At 40.4% G+C, this 21919-nt stretch overlaps 1 protein-coding gene across 9 annotated transcripts in view; it reads right to left on the bottom strand.

Annotated features, from left to right (window-relative positions):
• Nucleotides 1–18370: 18370 nt before the first annotated feature.
• SEMA4D (semaphorin 4D) overlaps nucleotides 18371–21919 on the bottom strand; it is an 83369-nt gene continuing 79820 nt past the window's right edge. For all 9 annotated transcript variants that reach the window (XM_059873809.1, XM_059873804.1, XM_059873808.1 and 6 more), the window contains one exon: nucleotides 18371–20822. In XM_059873809.1, the coding sequence (XP_059729792.1) occupies nucleotides 19906–20822 (917 nt within the window). In that variant the 3' untranslated portion in view covers nucleotides 18371–19905. The remainder of the gene's footprint in view (nucleotides 20823–21919) is intronic.

Below are 21919 nucleotides of genomic sequence, written 5' to 3'. Positions count from 1 at the left end.
CTTCTAATCTTAAATGGAAATTGGGGCTGAAAGGTCCCAGTGACAAAACATGCTTTTGGCCAGCATATACCCTTGATGCAAAGGTAGGTTGTGAATTACTCATTTGTACCTGTGCCACTTGGATACACATTTAAAATTCTGGAACCGATAAACCCAGTCATTGCATGGAATGAGCATCAGTTGATAAAGAAGTTTGGGTTTTGACCATGTTTTCTATTTTGTCTTACTGCAGAAGAGCATAAAACTTCAGAAACATTACAGGTTGTTCACAATCTTAGGGACTTAGTTCTAGTTCTTTGAGAGTATAAAAAAAATTACTCTAAAGTGACCCATTCATGGTTACTAATGCTGGTACACAGATTTTAGTTTGTTTTTTTTTTCTTTTTTTCCTCCCCATAAAATTGAACTAAACAAAAAAATTGGCAACTTTTTACTACTTGCAGTAATTTCCTGAAAACACAAAGCAAAGCTTAGCTACATCATCCATAATCCTGACCCCTGTCTTACTTTGTATTCCCACTCTGCTCCACAGAACTAAACTTTGGAGCACAGAACTAAGTGTGCTTCAAATCGGTTGAAATGGAAGAGAAACAATGCAAGAAAAGTCTGTTTATAGTTGTCCTGAGAGCACAAAAATTACAAGAACAAATGAGAAAAAAATTAACTCTGGAGGTGTTAGAAGTCTGCATCAGCATTAATGAAATGCCTATGTGAAAAACAGGGAAAATGGTTAAGAAAAGTAGGAAAAAAATGAGTTTTTACCCTGCACGTGTGACAAGGTGGTCTGATACTAAAAAAAAGAAAGGATCATTCAAGTCTTAGCATGAGGAGTTTAAATTAGAGAAACACTCTAATTTAAATCTTACCAGTTAGGAGAGGACTTAGGGATGAGTATGAAGCTTTCTGATACTGTTCGAAGCAGCTCTCTGCCTGAGCTGACTGATTATTAGGGAGCATCTTACTTGCTTCCAGATTGTTGATTGAGCAGATAATAGAGAAAATTTAATTTATACATCAGACTTTGTTTCTTAGATGCAGAAGGACAAAACCCTGAGCAGTAATGTGTAAAAAAAAAAAAAAGCAATTTTTACTGTGGATAGTGTAGGTCCTCACATTTTCAGTCTGATCATCACACTTGATCATCATAAGGAATGGTCTTTGAATTCATTCAGCATAGAATTTTTAAGCTACATTATCTCATAGAAGAATAATTTGCAAAAACTAAAGAGTCTTTTTGCATACTTTGTAATCTATCTGTATTTTAAGCACTAGTCAGAACTTTATTTGGTATAGAAACTTTATTACTGTCATGGTTTAAGCCCAGCCAGCACCACCCAGCCTCTCACAGTGGGAGAAAATAGGAAGGATAAAAGCCAGAAAACCATGGGTTGAGATGATGAGAGTTGAATAGGAAAAGCAAAAACCATGCACACAGGCAAAGCAAAACAACTCATTCAGTGCTTCCCATGGGCAGGCAGGTGATCATCCATTTCCAGGAGAACAGGGCCAATCACACATAATGGTTACTTGGGAATACAAATGACATCACTCCGTACATGCTCCCCTGCCTTTGTATGCTGAGCATGATGCCACATGGTCTGGAATATCCCCTTGGTCAATTTGGGTCACCTGTCCTGGCTGTGTCTTCTCCCAACCTCCCTTGCATCCCCAAAGTCCTTGCCAGCATGGCAGTGCAGAAAGCAGAAAAGGCCTTGGCTCTGTGCAAGCCCTGCTCAGGAATAACAAAAACATCTCTCCATTGTCAACCCTGTGCTCACCACAAATCCAAAACATTCTCACAGCAACCCCTGTGAAGAAAATTAACTAAAACCCAGCGCAATTACCAAAGGAAATATCTTTGAACAAATGAGCTTGCTGACACTAGAAAGGAATGCTCTTCAAAACACTGGCAACATAAGGGTAAACATAATAAAAGAAAAATAAGTGTACAAGTTGAAATGCCTTTAAATAAATGTGATCCACATCCTAATTTCTAAATCTTATGCCAAGATCCTCAAACCCAAAATTATCTGCCTTAATGAACTCAAAACAGAAAATATCACATTACATTCTTTGAACAGCACAAATCTTGCTGAGCCTACTTTTGTTCTTTATTAAGCTGAAATAGCTGACATCAGAAAATCAGAGATGGGATGGGTGGCGTCTCTTGTATCATGTAACTTAGCTTTGGTGCAGTAAGAATATCCCCTTCCACTTCATGCTTGAGGTGAGTCTCCTGAATATCTGTTTTAATGTCAGCACTACACTTGAAAAGACATCTCCAAATGCTATAATAATAAGAGTAACAGGTACTCTTGACTTGCATACGTTTCTCCTAGCCTGTTAATTCCTTTGTCCATTAGAGGCTGTTTCTCTTGTTGCAGGTCTCCTGAAGAAAAATTTTAGAATGATGTGTTAATACCACTCTAAAAATGAAAACAGGGCTTAAGGTTGCCTATGCTAACTGTTCCACAGGCAGCAAGCACATAATATCTAAGGTTTTCAAAAGTGATCTTCTAGCTGTTGGAAAAAAATATTAAGAGATGGGTATGGACTTCTTTTTTAAAAAAAAAAGAAAAAAGGTCAGCTTTTATGGATAGTACCATTTATGAAGTCCAGTAGTCTCTGCAATCCAGTTAGTTTACAGATGTGATGAAATTTATCTACTCAATTCACTATAGACAGACTTACTGTTTTGGGCAGGAACAGAACTACTGACTGATGAGCACTTGCTTAGTGGACTGAAGGAATAAGCTGACACAACTGCAATGAATGTCATACATAGACTTTACTGCTGGGTGGGTCAGGAATGATGACATGTACAGGAACACTGATCATTTTGTTGTATAAATACATGCAGTTGCAGAAGTGCAAGAGGCAATCTGTAAAAGTCTTACCCATGTTTTCCTCCAGTTTTGCATCATCTTGTCATGTTCACTGATGGCACTTCTCCAGGTATCAAATTCTTTGGTCCATGCATCCTGCCCAGTTCTATCTGAGAATGGAAATGAGATGATTGCATAATTATATAATGGCAGAGGTCAGTACCTGATCAGATTCAGGACTGCCTGTCCTGCAGGAATGGGGCTAGAAGGAACCCCCATCCTTCATTTTGCTCAACATCCTTTCATATTATTTGGCAGTAATTTTGTTGAAATGGTTGTCTCTTACACTGTGCAGCAAACTTAATAGCCTCCAGAGTAAACAGGTTTAGTGCCGTTATCTGTAATTTGCTATCTAGAAGGTAGGATGTACAAAATAATAGTTCAAACCCATCTAACAAGCACAGGAATGCTCCAGGTAGATCATAAGCCTGAGAAGAAGAGTGATGTGTTGGAGAGGACCAGTTAACATGATGGACATGTCCAGTTAGTATTCCCATTTTTCAGTAATCACAGGACCACAGAATCAATCAGGAAAAGACTTCTGAGATCATCAAATCTAACCTATGATCCAACCTTGTCAAAGATCAAATCCTTGTCAACCAGACCATGGCACCCAGTGCCACATCCAGTCTTCCCTTAAACACCTCCAGGGACAGTGACTCCACCACTTCCCTGGGCAGCCTACTCCAATGTTTTAATTATCCTTTCTGTGAAGAAATTCCTCCTAATGTCCAAGCTAAACCTTCTCTAGCACAGCTTAAGCCTGTGTCCTCTTGTCCTGGGAGAAGAGACTTACCTCCCACGTGGCTACAGGCTCCTTTCAGGTGGTTGAAAGAGTGATGCGGTCTCCCCTGAGCCTCCTTTTCTTACAGGCTAAACAGACCCAGCACCCTCAGCCATCACTTACAGGACTTGTGCTCCAGACCCATCACCAGCCTTGTTGCCCTTCTCTGGACGTGTTCTGAGCATCTCAACCTCACCTTCCTAGCTCCCTCATCTTCTCAAACTGAGGGGCCAGAACCAGACACAGAACCCCATTTGTTTCCAGACTTCTGATCATAACACAATGACTGGAAAGAGTGGGTAACAATTGTAAATATAAGAGCTGCTCTCAAGAATGTGTGCAAAACATGCAAAGAAATGTTAACAAAAGAAAAAATCCAGCTGAAGTGAAATCAAGAGAACTATACAACCTAAATGAAAATTGGAGTGGGAAGCCAACATTCAAGGCAGCCTTGCAGCATCTGTCTCTTAGGAAAAGCATGAGAGGGACACTGAATGACACCTTCTTGGTCAGAAAAAGTTGTTCTTAGACTAAATGAAATGACTGTTCTGTAGGGCCTATGATTGCCATTTCCTCGGAATCAGAGAGGAAGGCTGGACTGACCCTCTGTCTTAAGGCCTTGTGCAGAGGAAAAGAATTTTTTGCAGCAAGTGGTAGGCTGCAGAGAAAAGACATAGCAGTCCCCCAAAACAAAGAGTATTCTCTAAGTTTGCCAGATTTCTAAACTGTTTAGGTTGACATGGTAAGCAGTAAGTACAGCTGCAAGGAAGACTTGAAAATGGAAAAATACTTTTTTGCACCACCTAGCTCCTATGATTACCCAAATAATAACACTAACGAAAGGGCAAGTTAAAGAAAACTAGCAATTCAAACTGCCTTTATTTGGAATTCATTTGCAGTGGACTAAAGCTCATTGGGGTCAGCAGAAACAGGATGACTGGACTCAAAATCTGTATTATTTTGAGCTTATTCTGAGTCACTATTTATGCTAGGCAAGAGCAATTCTTGATGGAGCTCAGAATTTAGAGAAGCCATCAAGTCTTATCAAGTAAATCATAATCTAAGCAAAGTTATGAGTAACCGTACTCAGACTGTAATTGTGTCTCCTTCTACACCTGGTCTGGATTTTGCACAAGATCTGAACATGGCATCTTATGCTCCTGCTGGCCACTCTATTCCTGATCCAGGCCAGGATGCCCTTGGCCTTCTTGGCCACCAGCGCACACTGCTGGCTCGTGTTCACCTGCTGTCACCAGCACTCCCAGGTCCCTTTCTGCCTGGGCACTGTCCAGCTACTCTGATCCCAGCCTATAGCACACAAGGGGCTATTGTGTCCAAAGTGTGGCCACAACACTTGGACTTGGTCCAAGGCCCAGAACTTGTCTTGTTGAGCCTCATATTGCTGGATTTGGCCCATCAATCCAGTCTGTCCATACCCCTCTGCAGAGCCATCCTACCCTCCCAACAGATCAACACTCCCTCCTAACTTGGTATCATCTGTAAATTTGTTAATGAAAGACTCAACACCCTCATCCATGTCATCAATAAAAATATTGAACAGAACTGGCCCCAGCACAGACCCCTGAGGGACACCACTGATGACTGGCCCCAGCTGGATGCAGCACTATTCACCACCACTCTCTGGGCCTGGCCATCCAGCCAGTTCTGAACCCAGCAAGGAGTGCTCCTGTCCAAGCCGTGGGCTGCCAGCTTTTCCAGGACTGTGCTGTGGGAGACAGTGTCAAAGGCCTTGTTGAAATCCAAATAGACAACATCCACACCTTTCCTGCATCCACCAGGCAGGTCACCTGGTCATAAAAGGAGACAAGATTGGTCAGGCAGGACCTGCCCCTCCTAAACCCATGCTGGCTGGGTCTGATCCTTTGGCCATCTGTAGAAACCATGTCATTTCGCTCAAGAGTTCCTTATACTTCCTTACAATGATATTTTTAAAAGGGCTATGTGACTGCATCTTAGTCTATTTGCCAGCTTTTTTTGCAGAATGTAAGACTGATGATGACACATTTTCTATTTATCTTTTGGGACAGTAGCAAGAGTCATATGTTTTTAGAGCACAGTGAGAGCCCCTCTGTCTGTTTTACATTTACACTGGTTTGGTTGAGATGCTCTTAATTCTGCTTCTGAGACAGACTTCAAAGTAACTGGAGTGACTGCATGGCTTTTCTCTGTCATTGAAAAAAGAGGCATTGAGCCTTCCTTGACAGGCTCACATTTGGTATTAAGCAGCTTTTTAATTTTTCCTTCAGCTTGCCAAGAAAATCCCTGCTGTATCATATTCATTGCTCCTGCTGTCTTTTTAAAGACTATTCCGACCTTCTGTATACCTGGGTAAGGTCTCAAGAGCTAGTTGCAGCAGGCAGTCTTGACACTCCAAAACTCTGTAGCTGCTGAAGCTACCTAACTGCCCTCCTGCCTAGTTAGTGTCCAAATGGAGCAGAGGGAACTGACCTTGCCCAATCCAAACCGTAAGTGGTTTACAAATCATGCAGTTTTAAAAATCCAGCATAGCAGGGGTTTCTCTTTACCATCTGACTTCCTTAGGTCCTTATAAATTAAAGAATTTTTCTACATTACCCTGTAGAATTCCATCAGAGTACTTATTTGTAGCTCTCCATTACTCATCTGATTTTCAGTTTTTTGAATTAGTGTATCAGGTTTTGCTTCAATTTCTAGATTATAACTGCTATTTTACATTAGTCCTTTGAAAGGGGAGCAGAAGAAGGAGTTTTTATGCCGCTAAAACCTTTCCATAAATGAAGTGCATACTAATAGAGTAGGCAAAAGTTACCATCTTTGGGTATGCACGTTTTCTGGGTGAATATTACAGAGCTTTACTCATATCAGGGTCAGGCCAAACATGGCATACTCTTTAAACAAGCCTACCTTTATCTTCCACTGTGATCAGCACTTCTGACGTTGTGTTCCCAACTTTTGAGATGAATGAACATCTGTATTCTGTGTTTTCTGATACTGAATCTTTCACCCAGCTGAGGACATGCACTCTGCCATCAAGCAGCATGTGAGATTGCTCCGTGATGCATGCCTTCATCTTTTGTCCATTCTTCCTCCAGACAAAGTAGGACTCATCTGGACCTGTAAAAATGTCAGGTTATTCTGTAAGAAAATAGAAGATGAGTCTTTGAAAAGAAAACAAACCCCATCATGTCAAGATTAGGCTTAAAAACATAAATAGTTGATTGAAATATTTCTTAGGTTTCTTCAGCTGAAATTCTGGGTACCAAAAACCTGGGATTAAGAGGAGCTAGCATGGGAAATGTAGCTTTAAGCCAAAGTTGTGGGTTTGTATTGAGGAGTTCTGTGTGGATTCTCACAACAGGGAACTTGGCACACGTGATAAGAGCCAATGATGAACACCAGCACCATCTGTGCGAATTCCTGTGGCACCAGGACACATTGCCTACTGCTCTGCAACCTAGGTCCTGGTTCAAAGCTGAAACCACCTGAGACATGCCTCACAGGATCTGAAAAAAAGGCCAGGAGGGGAAAAGTTCAAGAACTCAGTGTGTCAAAGATGCTGGAACTAGTAATGAAAGAGGAAGAATTGGAAAAAGCACAGAACCAGTAGTCACAGCAGGCACTTAAGCAAGACAGAACTTGATAACACCTTGGATGAACAACAAAGACCAATCGAAATTTTTAGCTTTGTTACTATTATTTGTCTTAACCTGCAAGGGCAACATTTGAATAAATCAGAGATTGACAGTAGCCTGGAGGACAGAACAGCTGTTCCCAGAAAACTCGCTAGCAAGGTTGGCTGAAGTGCACTTGGCAGCATCAGAGCCTTTCCATTTAAAATACAGACATCTGGGCCAGGCTAAGAACTTGGCAATTCTTATGTTTTAAACATGACTATTTCTCCCTCTGGGCCTAGGATCCAGACTAGCCTTAGCAAGAGAAGATGTGGAGAGAAATTTAGGGTAAAAAGAAAATTAACTATGGCTGCAAATATGTCTTGACAGAGCCTACTATGGCTTTTACTGTGAGCGCTTCACCCTGCAAGTTGATGTGGCATTTTTCCCCCAGAAAAATACAATTCTGTCATTAAATTTTAGATAATCATGCAGGAAAAAAAAAAAACCAACTAATTTTTACATTTGTACATAGTAGACATTTTTACATTGTGTAAAAAGGAGATCATGGTAAATCCTTAACTCCTAAGTTTTACTTCCAAATCTCCCACAAATATGGACACATAAATTAGCAGTAAGGGTAAGTGTGAATGATAGAGGACATGATCTAGTTAAAGCATTCCCTCATTTCTATGAGGGAAGTGGCACAGTCTGAAGGGCTGCGAGCAGCTGACAGCAGCTCTAACAAAGCAGAAAGGGCAAGCATACACTGCACTGAAAACAGCTGGTCTAGCACATACCCTTTTTTTTTTCCCCCCCAAAGATGTTTTATGGATGATTGTACTCATTCTACAGTTAACAGCAGATAGGCTACATGTCACTGAGATCATGGGAAGTCTGGAACCAGGGACAAATTATACAGTAACCTAAAACTGAAGTTGGAATTTGGGCAAACAGGAGGAATGGTAAGTGCAAGCATCACAACAGAAGTCAAAATCCCTAAGAGCCATTTTAGGGCCATGCAAGGAAGCAGCATGTTTAGTGCAGAACACTTCCCTAAACTTACTTCAAATGTACTATTCTCAGCAGAGAACCTGCTCTATTTTCTAATGCTGAAGAGCCCAATTGTGCTGGAAAATTGCCAAAATTTTAGCTTACATCCACATTTCACCAAGAGATTAAAGTGCAGCAGTTTCCTTATACATGAAAGTTTGCAAGCTGTGTTGGTTCAGATTGACCCCTTATGGAGTGCAGCTAGGCAATTTTACCCTTCTGCTGCTTTTCTGTGCAGTCAGAAGCACTGGCAATCCCCAGAGGTACACACTCATCCCCACTTACGCTGGTTGACAGCAAAATTTAGATGCAAGCAGTACTCAGGGTTTTCCTGATCCTGTTTCAGTGCAGCTTGTTTCCAGCTTTCAGGCAATTACCTTCTCTACTTTGATTTCATTTTCAGGATGGATCAATACAAAAAAATACACTGTGACACAGTTTCATCTGCAAAAATTTTGAATCACATTTGTTAAATGCAAATTTTCTACAACTCTATGGTGAGAAATTCAGACTCTGATGGAATGGTTAGGGAAATATTTTTTGAAGATAAAGGAAAATAATAAAAACATATACTCTGCTTTTTTTTTTTTTTACATGTCTATTGCAACCTTTAAAATACAAGTTTCTGACCTGATCTACTTACTTTGCCATCCATGTTAGGAATGCTTGAAAGATTTTAAGAAAGTAATTTTATTAAAACATAATAAACAAGCAAGAGAGTTAAACAGCACACCAGGAAAGGTACATAAGTAACTATGTCTAAGCAGCCATGAAATATATTTCCAACAGTTAACTTCAAAAACATTTCTTCAATAAACTGCACTAGTTACACATGATTAAATAAAATCAGCTTCACCACCATGATGATTTTAGAAGGGGAATTAACAGTTAACAAACAAAAATACAAGAAGCTTTGTGGCATTATCTGAACTACTCTTCTTCTTGCATAAGGCCTTCAAAATTTCCAGTGTCTGTGGAAGTGTTTGCTTCTTTCCCACATAGATTTCATATTCTCTGTTTTCAGTAGTTTGAATGAAATTATAATGCCCAGGTAGTAATGGCCAGAGTAGTAATGGCCCAGGTAGTTTCTGCCAGCACAACAGGTTCTCTGACATATGTCAAATGAGGCTGGGCTACAAAAACCACATATTTAATACCAGATGACTTTTTCTCAATATCTTCCATGGGACAAAAAATTCAACCACCATTGTTAGCACAGAAACTCAAACGAATGCAGCTGCTTGTAATCTTCTACCCAGAGTCTGACTGCATTCACAGGGTTATTGGTGTAAATTTGACCTAAGGTTAAAAGAATTAAGTAAACAAAACCAGACTTAAAGAACTAAAGTATACAGCTACAGATTCAGAGCAGCATGGGGATGCGCCCTGCTAAGCTGGACCAAATTAAGCATCCTAATAGACATATGGTTTTCAAGACAGCTTGAAAACACAAATTTAAAAGAACAGATTATGGATTAAGTAGAGCTCAGTGGCATAAAGCAGGGGGAGCAAGAGTGAGCACTGGCCAAGCTGGCTCCTTATGCCAAGTGCTGCCATGTGCAGAGAGTGGTGGAGACATTTCAAAAGCAGCCCAGTGAAGGTGCATTGTAAAACGTGAGCAGTGCTACCACTGGTGGTGGTTCAGCACAAAGTCTCCCTCATTCCTAACCTAGTTCTTGAAGGGTAGCATTTGAATAAGACTTCCCTATATTCATGAAAACACTTCCAAGAAAGGGGAGTTAGTACAAAAGCAGGAACCATCAGAAAACCTTCGCACCAGCTAATAATTTCTGCAAATGGACAGCAAATTGAAATCCTGTGAAGATAACTGACAGGTATCCCAGAGAGAAATTCTACCAGGGTAACAAAAAGTCTTTCACACAAATACCTACAATCTAGACAACTGCTACCAGAAGCTCTCCATAGGGATGGGAAGTTCAGGTTTACAAAAAATCTCCCTTGTATAACTTAATACACAACAAAACCTCTTTCAAAGCTCACCACGTACATCACATTAAGAACGGCATCTGGATTTAATGCTTGTTATCAAGCTTGCGGCTTTGCTGAATTCCAGTGAAGCAAACATCCCAGATTTCTGAAAACCAAGATCATACAGGAAGCTCTCATCTGGAGCAGGGATTAAGTTTTAAAAAGGCACTGTAATCTGGATGCAGGAAGGTTTTCTATTAAATCAGACATCAAAGTTATCCCAGGAGGAGGTTAGTCAATCATTAATATGAAACATTACCACCAGCACTACTCAGTACATGAATGAAAGATTTAAGGCTGGTCACAGTTTCTTGAGTTGTAGGAGTCTGAGTCATTGCTGCTGATAAGATACCAAAATAATAAATCAGTATGAAATGAAGCCATCAGAGAGCAGCTGACTGGAAAAGCAGGGGGGGAAGAAACCCTTTAAATTGGGACAAGCATCTTTGCAGTTTTCTGATAATAGAGTGCAAGTTAAATAGCCTCTATACCCTATAACTGGGGTGCATTTTTTTGGTAGTTTAGTTGGTTGGTGTTTGATTGTTTAATCAGGGCAATTAATTCTAGAAGACAAGCTTGACAACAATGGAAAAAAAAAAACCAATAAAAGCCAAGAACACAGACCTCTCTGAAATGCCAAAGAATATTACTTCCAATACCAAGTATTTCATACTGAAGAATGCATGAGGTCCTTCAGACACCTGGTGCTTCATTAAATTACCCATCCCTTTGTGTAACATCAACACCTCAAGCTGATGCAGCCTTATTACGGCAGATGAAAAGCAGGAAGTGCTTCCAATGGAATGTGGACCATGGAAGAGCTGGAAGCAGCAACTAGTCACTAGAGGTGATGCACAGCACACGTAGGTGCAAGCAGGACACAGCATCTGTCTTGTCAGAGTGGAATTTAAAAGCAGGTTGGGAAAATGGCTGACTGGCCCATTAGATAAAAATGCAATTTTTAACTGTTCATGTATTTATTCAGATACTCACTGAGAGTCTCCAGAAAAAGGTTTTGTAATTGGAACCTGCATAATTGTCTGTGAAAAAAAAATCTGATGAAGCACTAGTAAGCTAGAACCAGGGACTGCCACAAAAAAAAAAAAAAAAAAAAAAAAAAAAAAAAAAAAAAAAAAATTCTGCTTTTACAGCATCACAGAATTAACTAGGTTGGGAAAGACCTTAAAGACCTTAGAGATCCTCAAGTCCAGCCTATTACCTAACACCCCCCTTTATCAACTAGAGCACAGCACTAAGTGCCACATCCAGTCTTTCCTTAAACACTTCCAAGGATGATGACTGCATCACCTCCCTGAGCAGCCTACTCCAATGCCCAATCACTCTTTCCATAATGAACGTTTTCCTTACGTCCAGCCTAAACTTCCCCTGGCACTTTGCGTTTGCCTAATTATTTTTTGCCATCCTATCAGCTACCAAGGCTACTACATTAAGTTTTAAAATGAAGTGAAGAAAATTGGAGAACATATTTTAAGGAGCAACATGCCCTCCAAAAATCACTTCTATTCTCCAGAGAACACAAACTACTGCTTTTGCTTTGTAAATCTAGCAGGAAGATGACTGAAGAGACGGAAATGACATTTTCATTTCCACTGTGGGAACAATGCAAACAATATGCTAAGACACTTACAGTAGCAGTTTCTGCTGAAATAGTTTTAAAAAGATGACAGCTTTGGTCTAAATTAGTACTCAGTTTATCACACCAATGGATTATTAATTACAATGTCTACAGGCTGTAGCTCTCTATAGGCTGTAGGTCTCATGGGGAAGAAAAACAAGTGTACAGAGTAGTCAGGCTGCAATCCTGGCTGGCAGGGGGTAATAAGATGTCCTGGGGAAAATAGGGTAAAATTGTTGTTATGGTCCAGATTCCAGTACCAGACCAAATCCATCACATCTCACTAGGCAGGGCTGGGAAATACAGCTGCTCAATCATGGCCAGGGTGTAGCAGTTATTCCCAGGGCACTGCTTCAAGCTGAGACATTACTGAATCAAGAGTTCCACATTAGCAAGGAGAAAAAGCTGAAATATTTATGCTGAACTGCAAAAAAAGAAAGGCTAAATTGTGAGGTCAGGTAAACTTCTGCAAGCAAATGGTACAGAGAAGAAAATACACACCTAAGTGAATCCCTCGCCCTCCTGAGAGAAGACATCCCAAAAGGCATTTGGGTCTCAAAGTCCCCAGTGTGAAGCAAGCTTCTCCTTTTTATACATACCTAGTCACACTACAAAAGCTGGTGCGGATTCTGCTCCCTTGAAGTCTCCCAAAATTATGTACATTAAATTCAAATGGAGAATACTGCCTGTTTTGTGACCCAGGCAGTTTGTCTCTGCTGACAGCCCATGCAGCACCCAGTCCCCAAGCAAGCTGAAAAGCTGAACTAGACAACTGAACAGCTGAGGTGCCAGCTCTTTGCCTTGGCCTCAACAGAGTTTTTGACAAGTTGATCTCTCAAAAGGGTACCTTATCCAAACTGTGTGAGGGTAAAAACTGGGTAAAAACTGGGGATTTTACCAGTGGAAAGCTCGGAAAACCTTGCAAGGGCTTTATCTCCCCAAGCTCTGTGCTGACACGGGATGCAGCCTGCAAGACTGAGCAGCTGGTGTGCACAGGACACACTGCAGCAGGCATGCAGCCTCAAGTGCTCTACACGCATTACAACAGCAGTGACTACTGCAGGCTGCAGCTGCTAGTCCTAAGGGGACTGAATCTCCCAAGGTACCTTAGGGTCTTTATGTTTTGGTAATTTATAAACTACCAAAAGCCACAAAAGATGTTTTCCAACTGCACCTTATTACTCATTGCGCAGTGAAAAACCTGTAAAAGTGCAATCAGCTGCAGGCTGAGAAATGTAGGAAAACAAGAAATTAATGAAATCTTCTGAGGAAACATTAAGACGACACTTTTGGTTCCACTTCTTTTTCTTGCTCTCCCCTTTTTTAATTTGATGCCTGATACTTTTTAATTTGCCTTATGCTTAATTATTTTCACACTGAACTTATTCTAGTCTTAACTGGAAAACTAATATAAACTTAAAACAAAATGAAACAACCAACCAAACTACAACAAGAAATAATCCCAAAAGCAACAACAACCAAAAAAAAAACCAAAAAGGCATTCTTGTTGCACACCTTTCCACATATTTCATACCTTGACCACAGTCTTTCCACATAAAACTGCACAGCAAAGGAAATTCTTACAGAAATGTTTCAAAATCTGCTGCTGGTGTCAGAATTTAAGAATGCATCATCCTTTTCACTAATAAAAATTAATTTTCAATTTTATTACAGAAGTCACTATAAAGTTCACATCAGAATTCAGATAACCACAGCACTTACAAAGGTGTTTAATGCTGTTGGTTTTGTATGCAGACTTAGCTATGAGGGTCTCAGCAGGCCCCATGTCTGAAAAAAAGAAATGCCAGTATTGTAGTAAGAAAATTAGACCCTTAAGATATCACAACCTAAAGTAACAAAGGTATCTTCAATGTCTGTGAGTTTTATGCAAAACAGAACTGCAATACTTACCCAATTTTATAAAACTTCCAAGTCCTTTTCTGTTATATATTAAAGGAACAATCTTAATTTTTCAACTTATTTTCCAAATGCATCCCAAATACTAATAAACAGGTGGCATGTCAGAGATCTGCACACGGGAAAGGTTTGATAGTGCCACGGTGCTGTTAAGCAATGCATACTCAGTGCAAAAATAATTGAAAAAAGAGGTAAAACCCCACAAAATTACAAATTAACAGCTATGAGATAACTAGCCAAACACAGTGAAATCAAGTCAAATAGCATGTGATAAAACACTGTTTTGTGTCTGTTGAGAAGACAATTCATAAAGTGGGATATGAAATTGTTTAACAAGGTGCAAGCTTACCCACAGGAAGGTAAACCAGCCATTTATTAAGCATACAGATTAAAGTCATGGGTATTGCTTCAGGAAAGCATCACTGCTTAAATCTCAAAATATACTGCATAAAAATTTGAAAATTTTCCAAAGTGTTGAAATATTTGTGCAGTGGATTGATTTGTCCTGGAAGATGCAGAGCTTTTCCTTTCAAGGCTAACAATTGAACCATTCTCACATTTCAAAAACTAATATTGTATCTCTCCATAGCTGTAATTAAGAGCCACTTACCAACTTCAACTGGTTATAAAACACAAGTGTATGAAAAATTGCTATTTGATATTGGTGTTCCTGTAAGAACAGAAATGTAACAACCCAAGTAAAGTCAATTGTAAGACACTGATATGCTGGAATTTAAATGCCGCCATTTTTCATCCCGGACAAACACCTTGTCCAGCACAAAGAACATTCCTAGGCAGGCTCATTCTGCTCTGGCTGCTGCACACCTCCATGCCTCTCCTGACTGAGCTCTACACCAGACCAGACTGCCCCAGGGTACCATGGCTGATGCAATCATGCAAATGATGCAAAAAAAACGCCTCCGAAGAATGAATTACTCATTTCCATGGGTAAGTCAGTCTCTGATAGGTGACCTCCTCCTCCTCCTGGGGAAAAAACATTTCCCCACCCTTCTGCATGTCTTTCAGCACAACTTCAGGCTCCACCAAAGAGCAATCTCTAGTGAACTACTTGCAATTCTGATTCTTGCCAAGTTATGGCTCTTTTCTTCCACAGGTGTGGGAAACTTTCTTGTACTCCTTCTAAAATAGTATAACCACAGGGAACAGGAATTGTACGCATAACCAGATACCCATTTCAGTATCTCCATGTAACAGTAACTCCATGAAAGTGTATTTCCAAGTTCACAGAACTTTTATGTTGACACTACTGGGGTTTTTTTACCAAGAATGAAAACAACCCAGTATGTAAAAAAAGTATGTAAAAAATCTCCATCTACAGATGAATTCAGGGAGGGAGTCATCTTGACTCCATGGACACAGAGAGGCTTGATCTGCAGGTGAAGCACTGTGGTCTGCAGCATTTGATTATAAAAGCATTTAAACTATTGCACAGCAAACTCACCATATTTTAGTTTTGCCTGTGAAATTATGGACATGGAGATACTAGTCTAAAGCTGGGGGAGGAGGTGCCAGTAAAACATCTCGAGCAGAACCAAAACTCTGGGAAAAAACCTGTTCCTACTATACCTAATTCCAACAGAGCATACCAGAGAAATTATACAGCAGGTGCATACATCACGAATTCACTGTCTCTCCCCTGAACCAGATGGTGCAGTATTTTGTTCAATTTATTTGAAACTTGCCTGAACTGCCTCTAAGAGTTTTTAAAATTTTGTAATGGGAGAGAAAATTTGTATTAGAGAAAGTACACAGGAAACCTAATGTTTGTCCATGCACATACGGACAGCAGACAGGTCTCTGGAAAAATGTGAGACTCTCTGGAGGAGTAGAGACAAACTGGGAGCAAATAAGCCAAGGGAGATTTATTCCTCCCTTTTCCAGAAGAGCAGGAGTATTCCATGCTTGAAAAACTTATTTTTCAGAAAAACATAGCAGTTTGCCACAACTGCTGTTTGCGCTGTATCCACTTAGCTTTACCTTATGGAAATGAGCCAGTTACAAGGTTGTAAAGCCTTATCCTCAGGCGAGCTTTCAGGTTAAAACATGTGGGATGAGTAAGATATGAGCAAAAGAACTCACCAACTCCTGCTGAGTTTCCAGACAGCTTGAAACAGATATTTACAATTAAAAAAAGGAAGAGATTCAGCAATTCTGATAAAATAACAATTAAGTTAGAAACTTAATTAAAAATAAGCTTTGATGTTTTTACTGGATGATGTGGCAATCTATGTATTTGCATCATACAATTACTGATGCTGTATCCTTTTTTTGCAGACAACCAGGCACAACGTTTAACTCTCTGCCAGTCTTTTGCTCCTTGCAAACACATTTTACCTTATATTCATAGCTGAAAGAAATCCAGTTCCACTAAAGCTATGTTACTATAAAGAACCTACTTTGAACAAATTTGAACAAATCCAAAGCAAGACCTTCCTTGCATAAGCAATTGTTTAGCCACCCCCCAGCCAGGATGAAATCATATATCCTCACATGCAGGACCCAGAAAGATGCAAGTATGTGCACCAGTTCTGTGTGCTGGTCTCCATTTGCAGGTTTGTTTTTAAATCAAGAAACTGAAATCATAATTCTGGGTAAGAGAAGAGTGTGATATGTCAGCCAATTTCCTTGCTTTCCAAAGGGAGTAAAACCTCTATCCATAAAACAAAGTCCAGTCCTTCCCTGCTTTGACAGGCATTAGAAGGGCTTCCATAGCTGGGTCACCTTGGCCCCACCTGTGCCATTACTGTACCCCTTGGATTTCAGGTGGCTGCTAAAAGAATTTCTTCCACTATTCACCCCTGCACCTCCAGAGGAATGGAGTCCACACGCTGACTTTAGGACACTGTGCCTTCCTTCTTAAATTCATTACTAAGGCAAATACAATTACTGACGATTTTTAAGAGCAGCATCAGCATCATGTTAAGGAGGGCACTGCTCGATGAAAAAAAGTAATTCTAAAATGAACTCCAGGTCTGTAGCACAATTATCAAACGGCTTAATCTTCTGTGCTACTGTAACTTTCTTTTCATAGTGGACTACCAAGTTTCCGAATTGCCTATCACAAAAGTGAACAAATTACTGCTGAAAAGTGCTTTCCAATCTGAATGATTCTAGTCAATGAAACAGCCTTCATCCCACTGTTGCTCCTTTTAGCCATGGAAATACAAATAGTGCCATAAAGACTTATGCATTTTGATCTGCTTCCACGTAACACTAACAGAGATGCCAATATGGAACAACACTACTTATTATATTCAATCTATATATTTTCTTCTTTTAAAGAATAAGGTTACATATGAAGACCTGTTTTGATCCATTAAATCATACTTCGTTTAAACCAGCAATTACAAATTGTAATTTGTAACAATCCAAACAAAAACTGGGGGAAAAAAAAGCTGAATTGCAGTGAAAAAAATACTTTGTCCTCCTGTACACCTCAGATAACATATCTGCTATAATACAGAAGTTATTACTGTATGTACTTCACCACTTGAAATAAGATGGAAAAATGACTGACTGACCTGGTCCACAAAATTACGCTAAGTTCAAATTCAATAAAAGTGTATTTTTTAAACTGCACACATACTGACAATGAAAATATCTGCCTGCTAAACATCCATATGCAGTCCTGATTGACTGAATTCCTCCAGCATGCAAGTAAGCCTAACAAAATCAACTGATGATCAACATACTGAAGTGGATTGCTGAAATGAGAGCCTCCTTTATACAGTAAGTACTTGCAGTGACTTATTCTTGGTAAGAGCACATTGGCATCCTGATATTGTCTCTGTTCCCCCTGCCCCCCCCCCCAACCATCAGAAAAGTAAGATTTACACAGTACATGGTGACATAGCTAAACCTTTAATGCAGAAAGTGCTGGCTTATATACAGGGGTCCTCCAACTTACCTGTGGCTTGGCAGAAGAGGTGGAAGGGTCCCCGGACACTAACATGCTGTGCCTGGTCACTTAGGAAAGGCGGCAACAACATGACCTTTACGGGGTCTTTGCTAGACCAAACATCAGGCTGGGTACTGGTGGGTGAAGGAGGTGAATCACTTCCCACACAGGACAAAAAGGAGGTACCAGTAGGAGGGAAAGGTATAGGAGATGAGGCTGTGTGACAGAAGAGGACAGAAAAGAAGGTAAAAGGGTACTAAGGAAAGAAGTGGCAAGAAATACATCACACAATGAAGAAATAATGCAAAAAGACAAATGAGTTTTAGAAAGGTAGCAAGACAAAGTGTCCCTAGGCCCCTAGAGAAGAGGAGCACTTTCCTCCTTCTCCCACGCTGTTTTTCTCCCATCCTTCCCACCTCCCCACCCTGTGTTAGAACCCATCCAGTTGAAGCTGAGAGGCTGCTCCAAATTAGTTATGAAGTTTTTACATTCCCCCCCAAGGAAATCACAAGGAACATTAGTGCTTGCCAAATGGAAAGCACTGTGTCACTGGGTCACATTTCAGAAAAGCCAAGATGTAATACAATTTATTTTAATATTTATTCTGTTATATGTACATAATTAAAAATAGAAAAATAAAACCAAACTGAATCTTATAAAATATAAACTGTTTACACTAAGATGGTCTAAATTATGTTTGCATGAAGGTTCAACACAGAAAAGCAGCCCAGGCATACTGCTATTTACTGTTAAAATGTATTCTACTTCTAGCAATATTTACAGAACAAAGCAGCGAGAGGAACAATTCTTCAGGACTGCACTGCACACATAAAATGCTTTTACAGACAAACAGTGCTGCTGTGAACCAGGCTGAGAACAAATGCACACTTTCACGTTAGCAGGAATGATTCACATAAACAGTTCAAAGGACTGATTGTTTAAGCAGCTCCAGTTTCAGTCTCCAGTTGCATAGGAGAGTGAAGGTATCATCCAGAAAGGGTGACGCTGCAAGTATTTGTCACAAAAAGAAGCTGAGTTATTTCTGAATCTGAAAAGAAGAAAAAAATCAGCAACATTTTCTCATCAGGCTGTGTCCTAACAGTCCATTCCAGCGAGTCACTGGCTGAATTGTTGGAGTTAATTCTTCTTGATTCCTGTTTTCCTTCCACAATGCAAGAAACCTCTTTCCTTGTCACTGCTAACTGACAGTTGCTTGCCTGTACTGTTCTATAAACTAAAGAAAAAAAAATCCAGTTTTGTATAGAAAATAAAATGTGATTATGTCCAGCTGGCTGGCTGGTGGGGGGGAGGAAAAGAAAAAAAAAAAAAAAGAAAAGCATTTGTTTCCTCCTTCCCCATTCCCCACTTACTCCATGTTTTGTACTGATATTGTTGTACCTACATTTCTAGAAAGCAGCAAAGAAAAGAGCCTTTAAACAAGATTATCCCTGAGTCTTACACAAATCAAGGCAATGCTATCCCCATTATACCTTAAAATCTAAGATACTTGTAGAGCAGTTAAAAAAATTAACTTTAATCAACTAAAGAGACCTAGTGTGCCGAAACACAAAGCATAAACCTAAAAACAATCACTAGAAGCAAAGGAAAAAAAATGTCCCAATCTGGACAAAAGTCTATAATTTACCAATCTGATAAACTAAACTCCATTTCCAATTTGGAATTAAAATGAAACTAGATCTTTTTTTAATGGCAACTAAAAATATGTGAAGACTGAAGTACTTTTTAAAGCCAACTGAATTATAAAATTACTTTTACTCTATTGAAGAATATGGCCAAAAAACAAGCAAGTAGCTTCACTAGAGCAAAGTGCTCAGTGGGGGGGGGAAATTGGGAATAAACAAGTGGTGATCTGAAACTGGCCATTTGAAAAAAAACCGAAAAAAAGACAGTACAACACAAGATGCTATGGTCTCCAGACGAGTACACCACTTCTCTAATCTGTTGAGATCTGAACGAAAACTGGCTTGCTGTACAGCTTAAGCATGTAACCCCTGCTATGGCTTAGCTGTCACACCCAGGCTCTCCGTGCTCAAATAGCCAGCCGCAGGAGCACAGCTCACTTCCGCCACTGAGAGAGACCCCGGGCTCCCTCAGTCCCCCTCCACGTCCGAGTCGGCGTACTTGAGCTCGCACTTGACGTCGAAGGGCTTGTCCTTGGCCTCGCGGGAGGCCTGCGAGTCCCCAGCCTGCAGCTGGCTGTTCCCACAGTCGGGCTCCGTCTCATAGCCAGTGTCATGCGCAGGCTTGGGCTGCTCCCCGCTCTGGTGGCTGACACTGCCCTGCTCCACCAGTGTCTCTTTCACACTTTGCTCGCAATCAGAAAAATCTGACTTCGTTTTCTTCTTACCAAGCAGCATCACAGAGCGAAATTTCAAGCACTGCCCTGGCAAGTAGCCTTTGTAACAGTTGTAGGAGAGCAGGCACAAAAAGAGAATGAAAAAGAAGAGGAAGAGAAACATCAACAGGAAGTTATCATTTGACTTGAGGAACATTGTCTTTTCGGGGACTGCATCAGGAATTGAATTGAAGAGCTCTGTGTTGGAGGCTACACTTGTTAGGACAGGACCAATGGGCTTTGTTAATATCCTTACTGTGGTTACTGGTACCATGTGAGTGGTCGAGATGTGAGCAGTGGACCCCTCGGTTGATACAGCTGACACTTTTGGCACATCACTATTACCTTCTGTTGGTGCAGCTGTTGCAGTGGGGCCCACCGTGGTATGCTGCATTTTTTTCAGTTCCAAAACATGCTTAGCCAGCACTTGGGAAAATTTTTTATTTTTCACTTTTTCTTCTGATAAACATTGGTAAACACCACTGTCTCCTTCTGATAAATTGAAGATGAGCAGTGCCTTCTCCAGCAGACGATACTTGGGACTCTCCACTCTCAGCACATCATCTTTGAACTTCCAAACTACCTGTGCCAGATTGGACTTTTGAGAACACTTGAGTTCTGCTGTGCTCCCATGCTTGAATGTATGCTGTAGGGGATTCTCTCTTACTTTATCTGGAACATCAAAATAAATGTGCAGAGTATCAGCAATGATTCCAGTTTGCTCTAATCTGTACAGCTTCACCAGACTGTGTAACAGTCTTACTGGAAGCATGAAGATTATGGCATTCACCTCACAAGACCAGGTGGACAGCATGCAAGAATCTCAGTGGAATACCAAACTGCACGTGGAACATCAAGACAAACTAAGAGATAGGACACCTCAACTCTAAGATGGCCTCACTTCTAGATAAAGGTGAGACCTCACTGATCCACAACTGAGTGTGCACCTGAGAAGTCACCATTTGGGAAAGACACTGTACTTGGTCTCACTTTATATCTAATCACTGCATTTTAAGTAAAGCAGCAACTACAAAGTATCCAAGAGGAAACTGAACTAGGAACTCTCTTCCGAAAAAAAGAATATTTGCACTTATGGCACACCTGCAACATATGACATCCCCAAAGTTAATAAAAAAAATTACAAGCAAAGCTCTCATGGTGGTCCACGCTTTGCTTGGATAATAAACAAAAAGTGAGTACATCAAACCCTTAATAGCTTTTTTTACTTGCAGCTAAAATCTCCTGAACCTCTACTCCAGTTTATGATCTCCTTACCCTGGTGGCAGCAGCACACAGGACAAAGAAACGACCTGTGGTTACTTGCTTTAAAGCACTATGGAAGGTACTTCAGCTGCTCTATATCATGTTCTAAGCTCCCCCTCCCCTTTCCCATAAAACTAGGTTTTTTTTCAGAATAATTTAATCTGATCTAGCAGCAATAACCAAGCACTTGTCAAAGCTCACAGTAGAATGCCAAATGCTGCATCAAAGAGACAGAGGCCTCTGCATTAGAAGTACTTCTGGTATTGCTTTCATTCACAAGTCACTGTTGAGGTGCCCCCATTCATTTCAGGGGGTTGTGCACAGCACACTGAAATGCATACAAACACAGACAGTTTTTAAGACAACATGCAGGTTGTACAGATGCTCGAATATTAAAAGCAGAATCCCATACCTATTACAATGTAAATGAATGTCCAGGTAATCACAAAAACAAAGTTGAACTAAACAGAACTCTCTCACCCCGCCACCTAGACATATGAAGGAGC

This window comes from Haemorhous mexicanus, chromosome Z (genome assembly GCF_027477595.1).
Source record: "Haemorhous mexicanus isolate bHaeMex1 chromosome Z, bHaeMex1.pri, whole genome shotgun sequence".
NCBI lineage: Eukaryota > Metazoa > Chordata > Aves > Passeriformes > Fringillidae > Haemorhous > Haemorhous mexicanus.
Note: the sequence above shows the minus strand (reverse complement) of the source record. Positions and strands in the feature narration are given on the sequence as shown.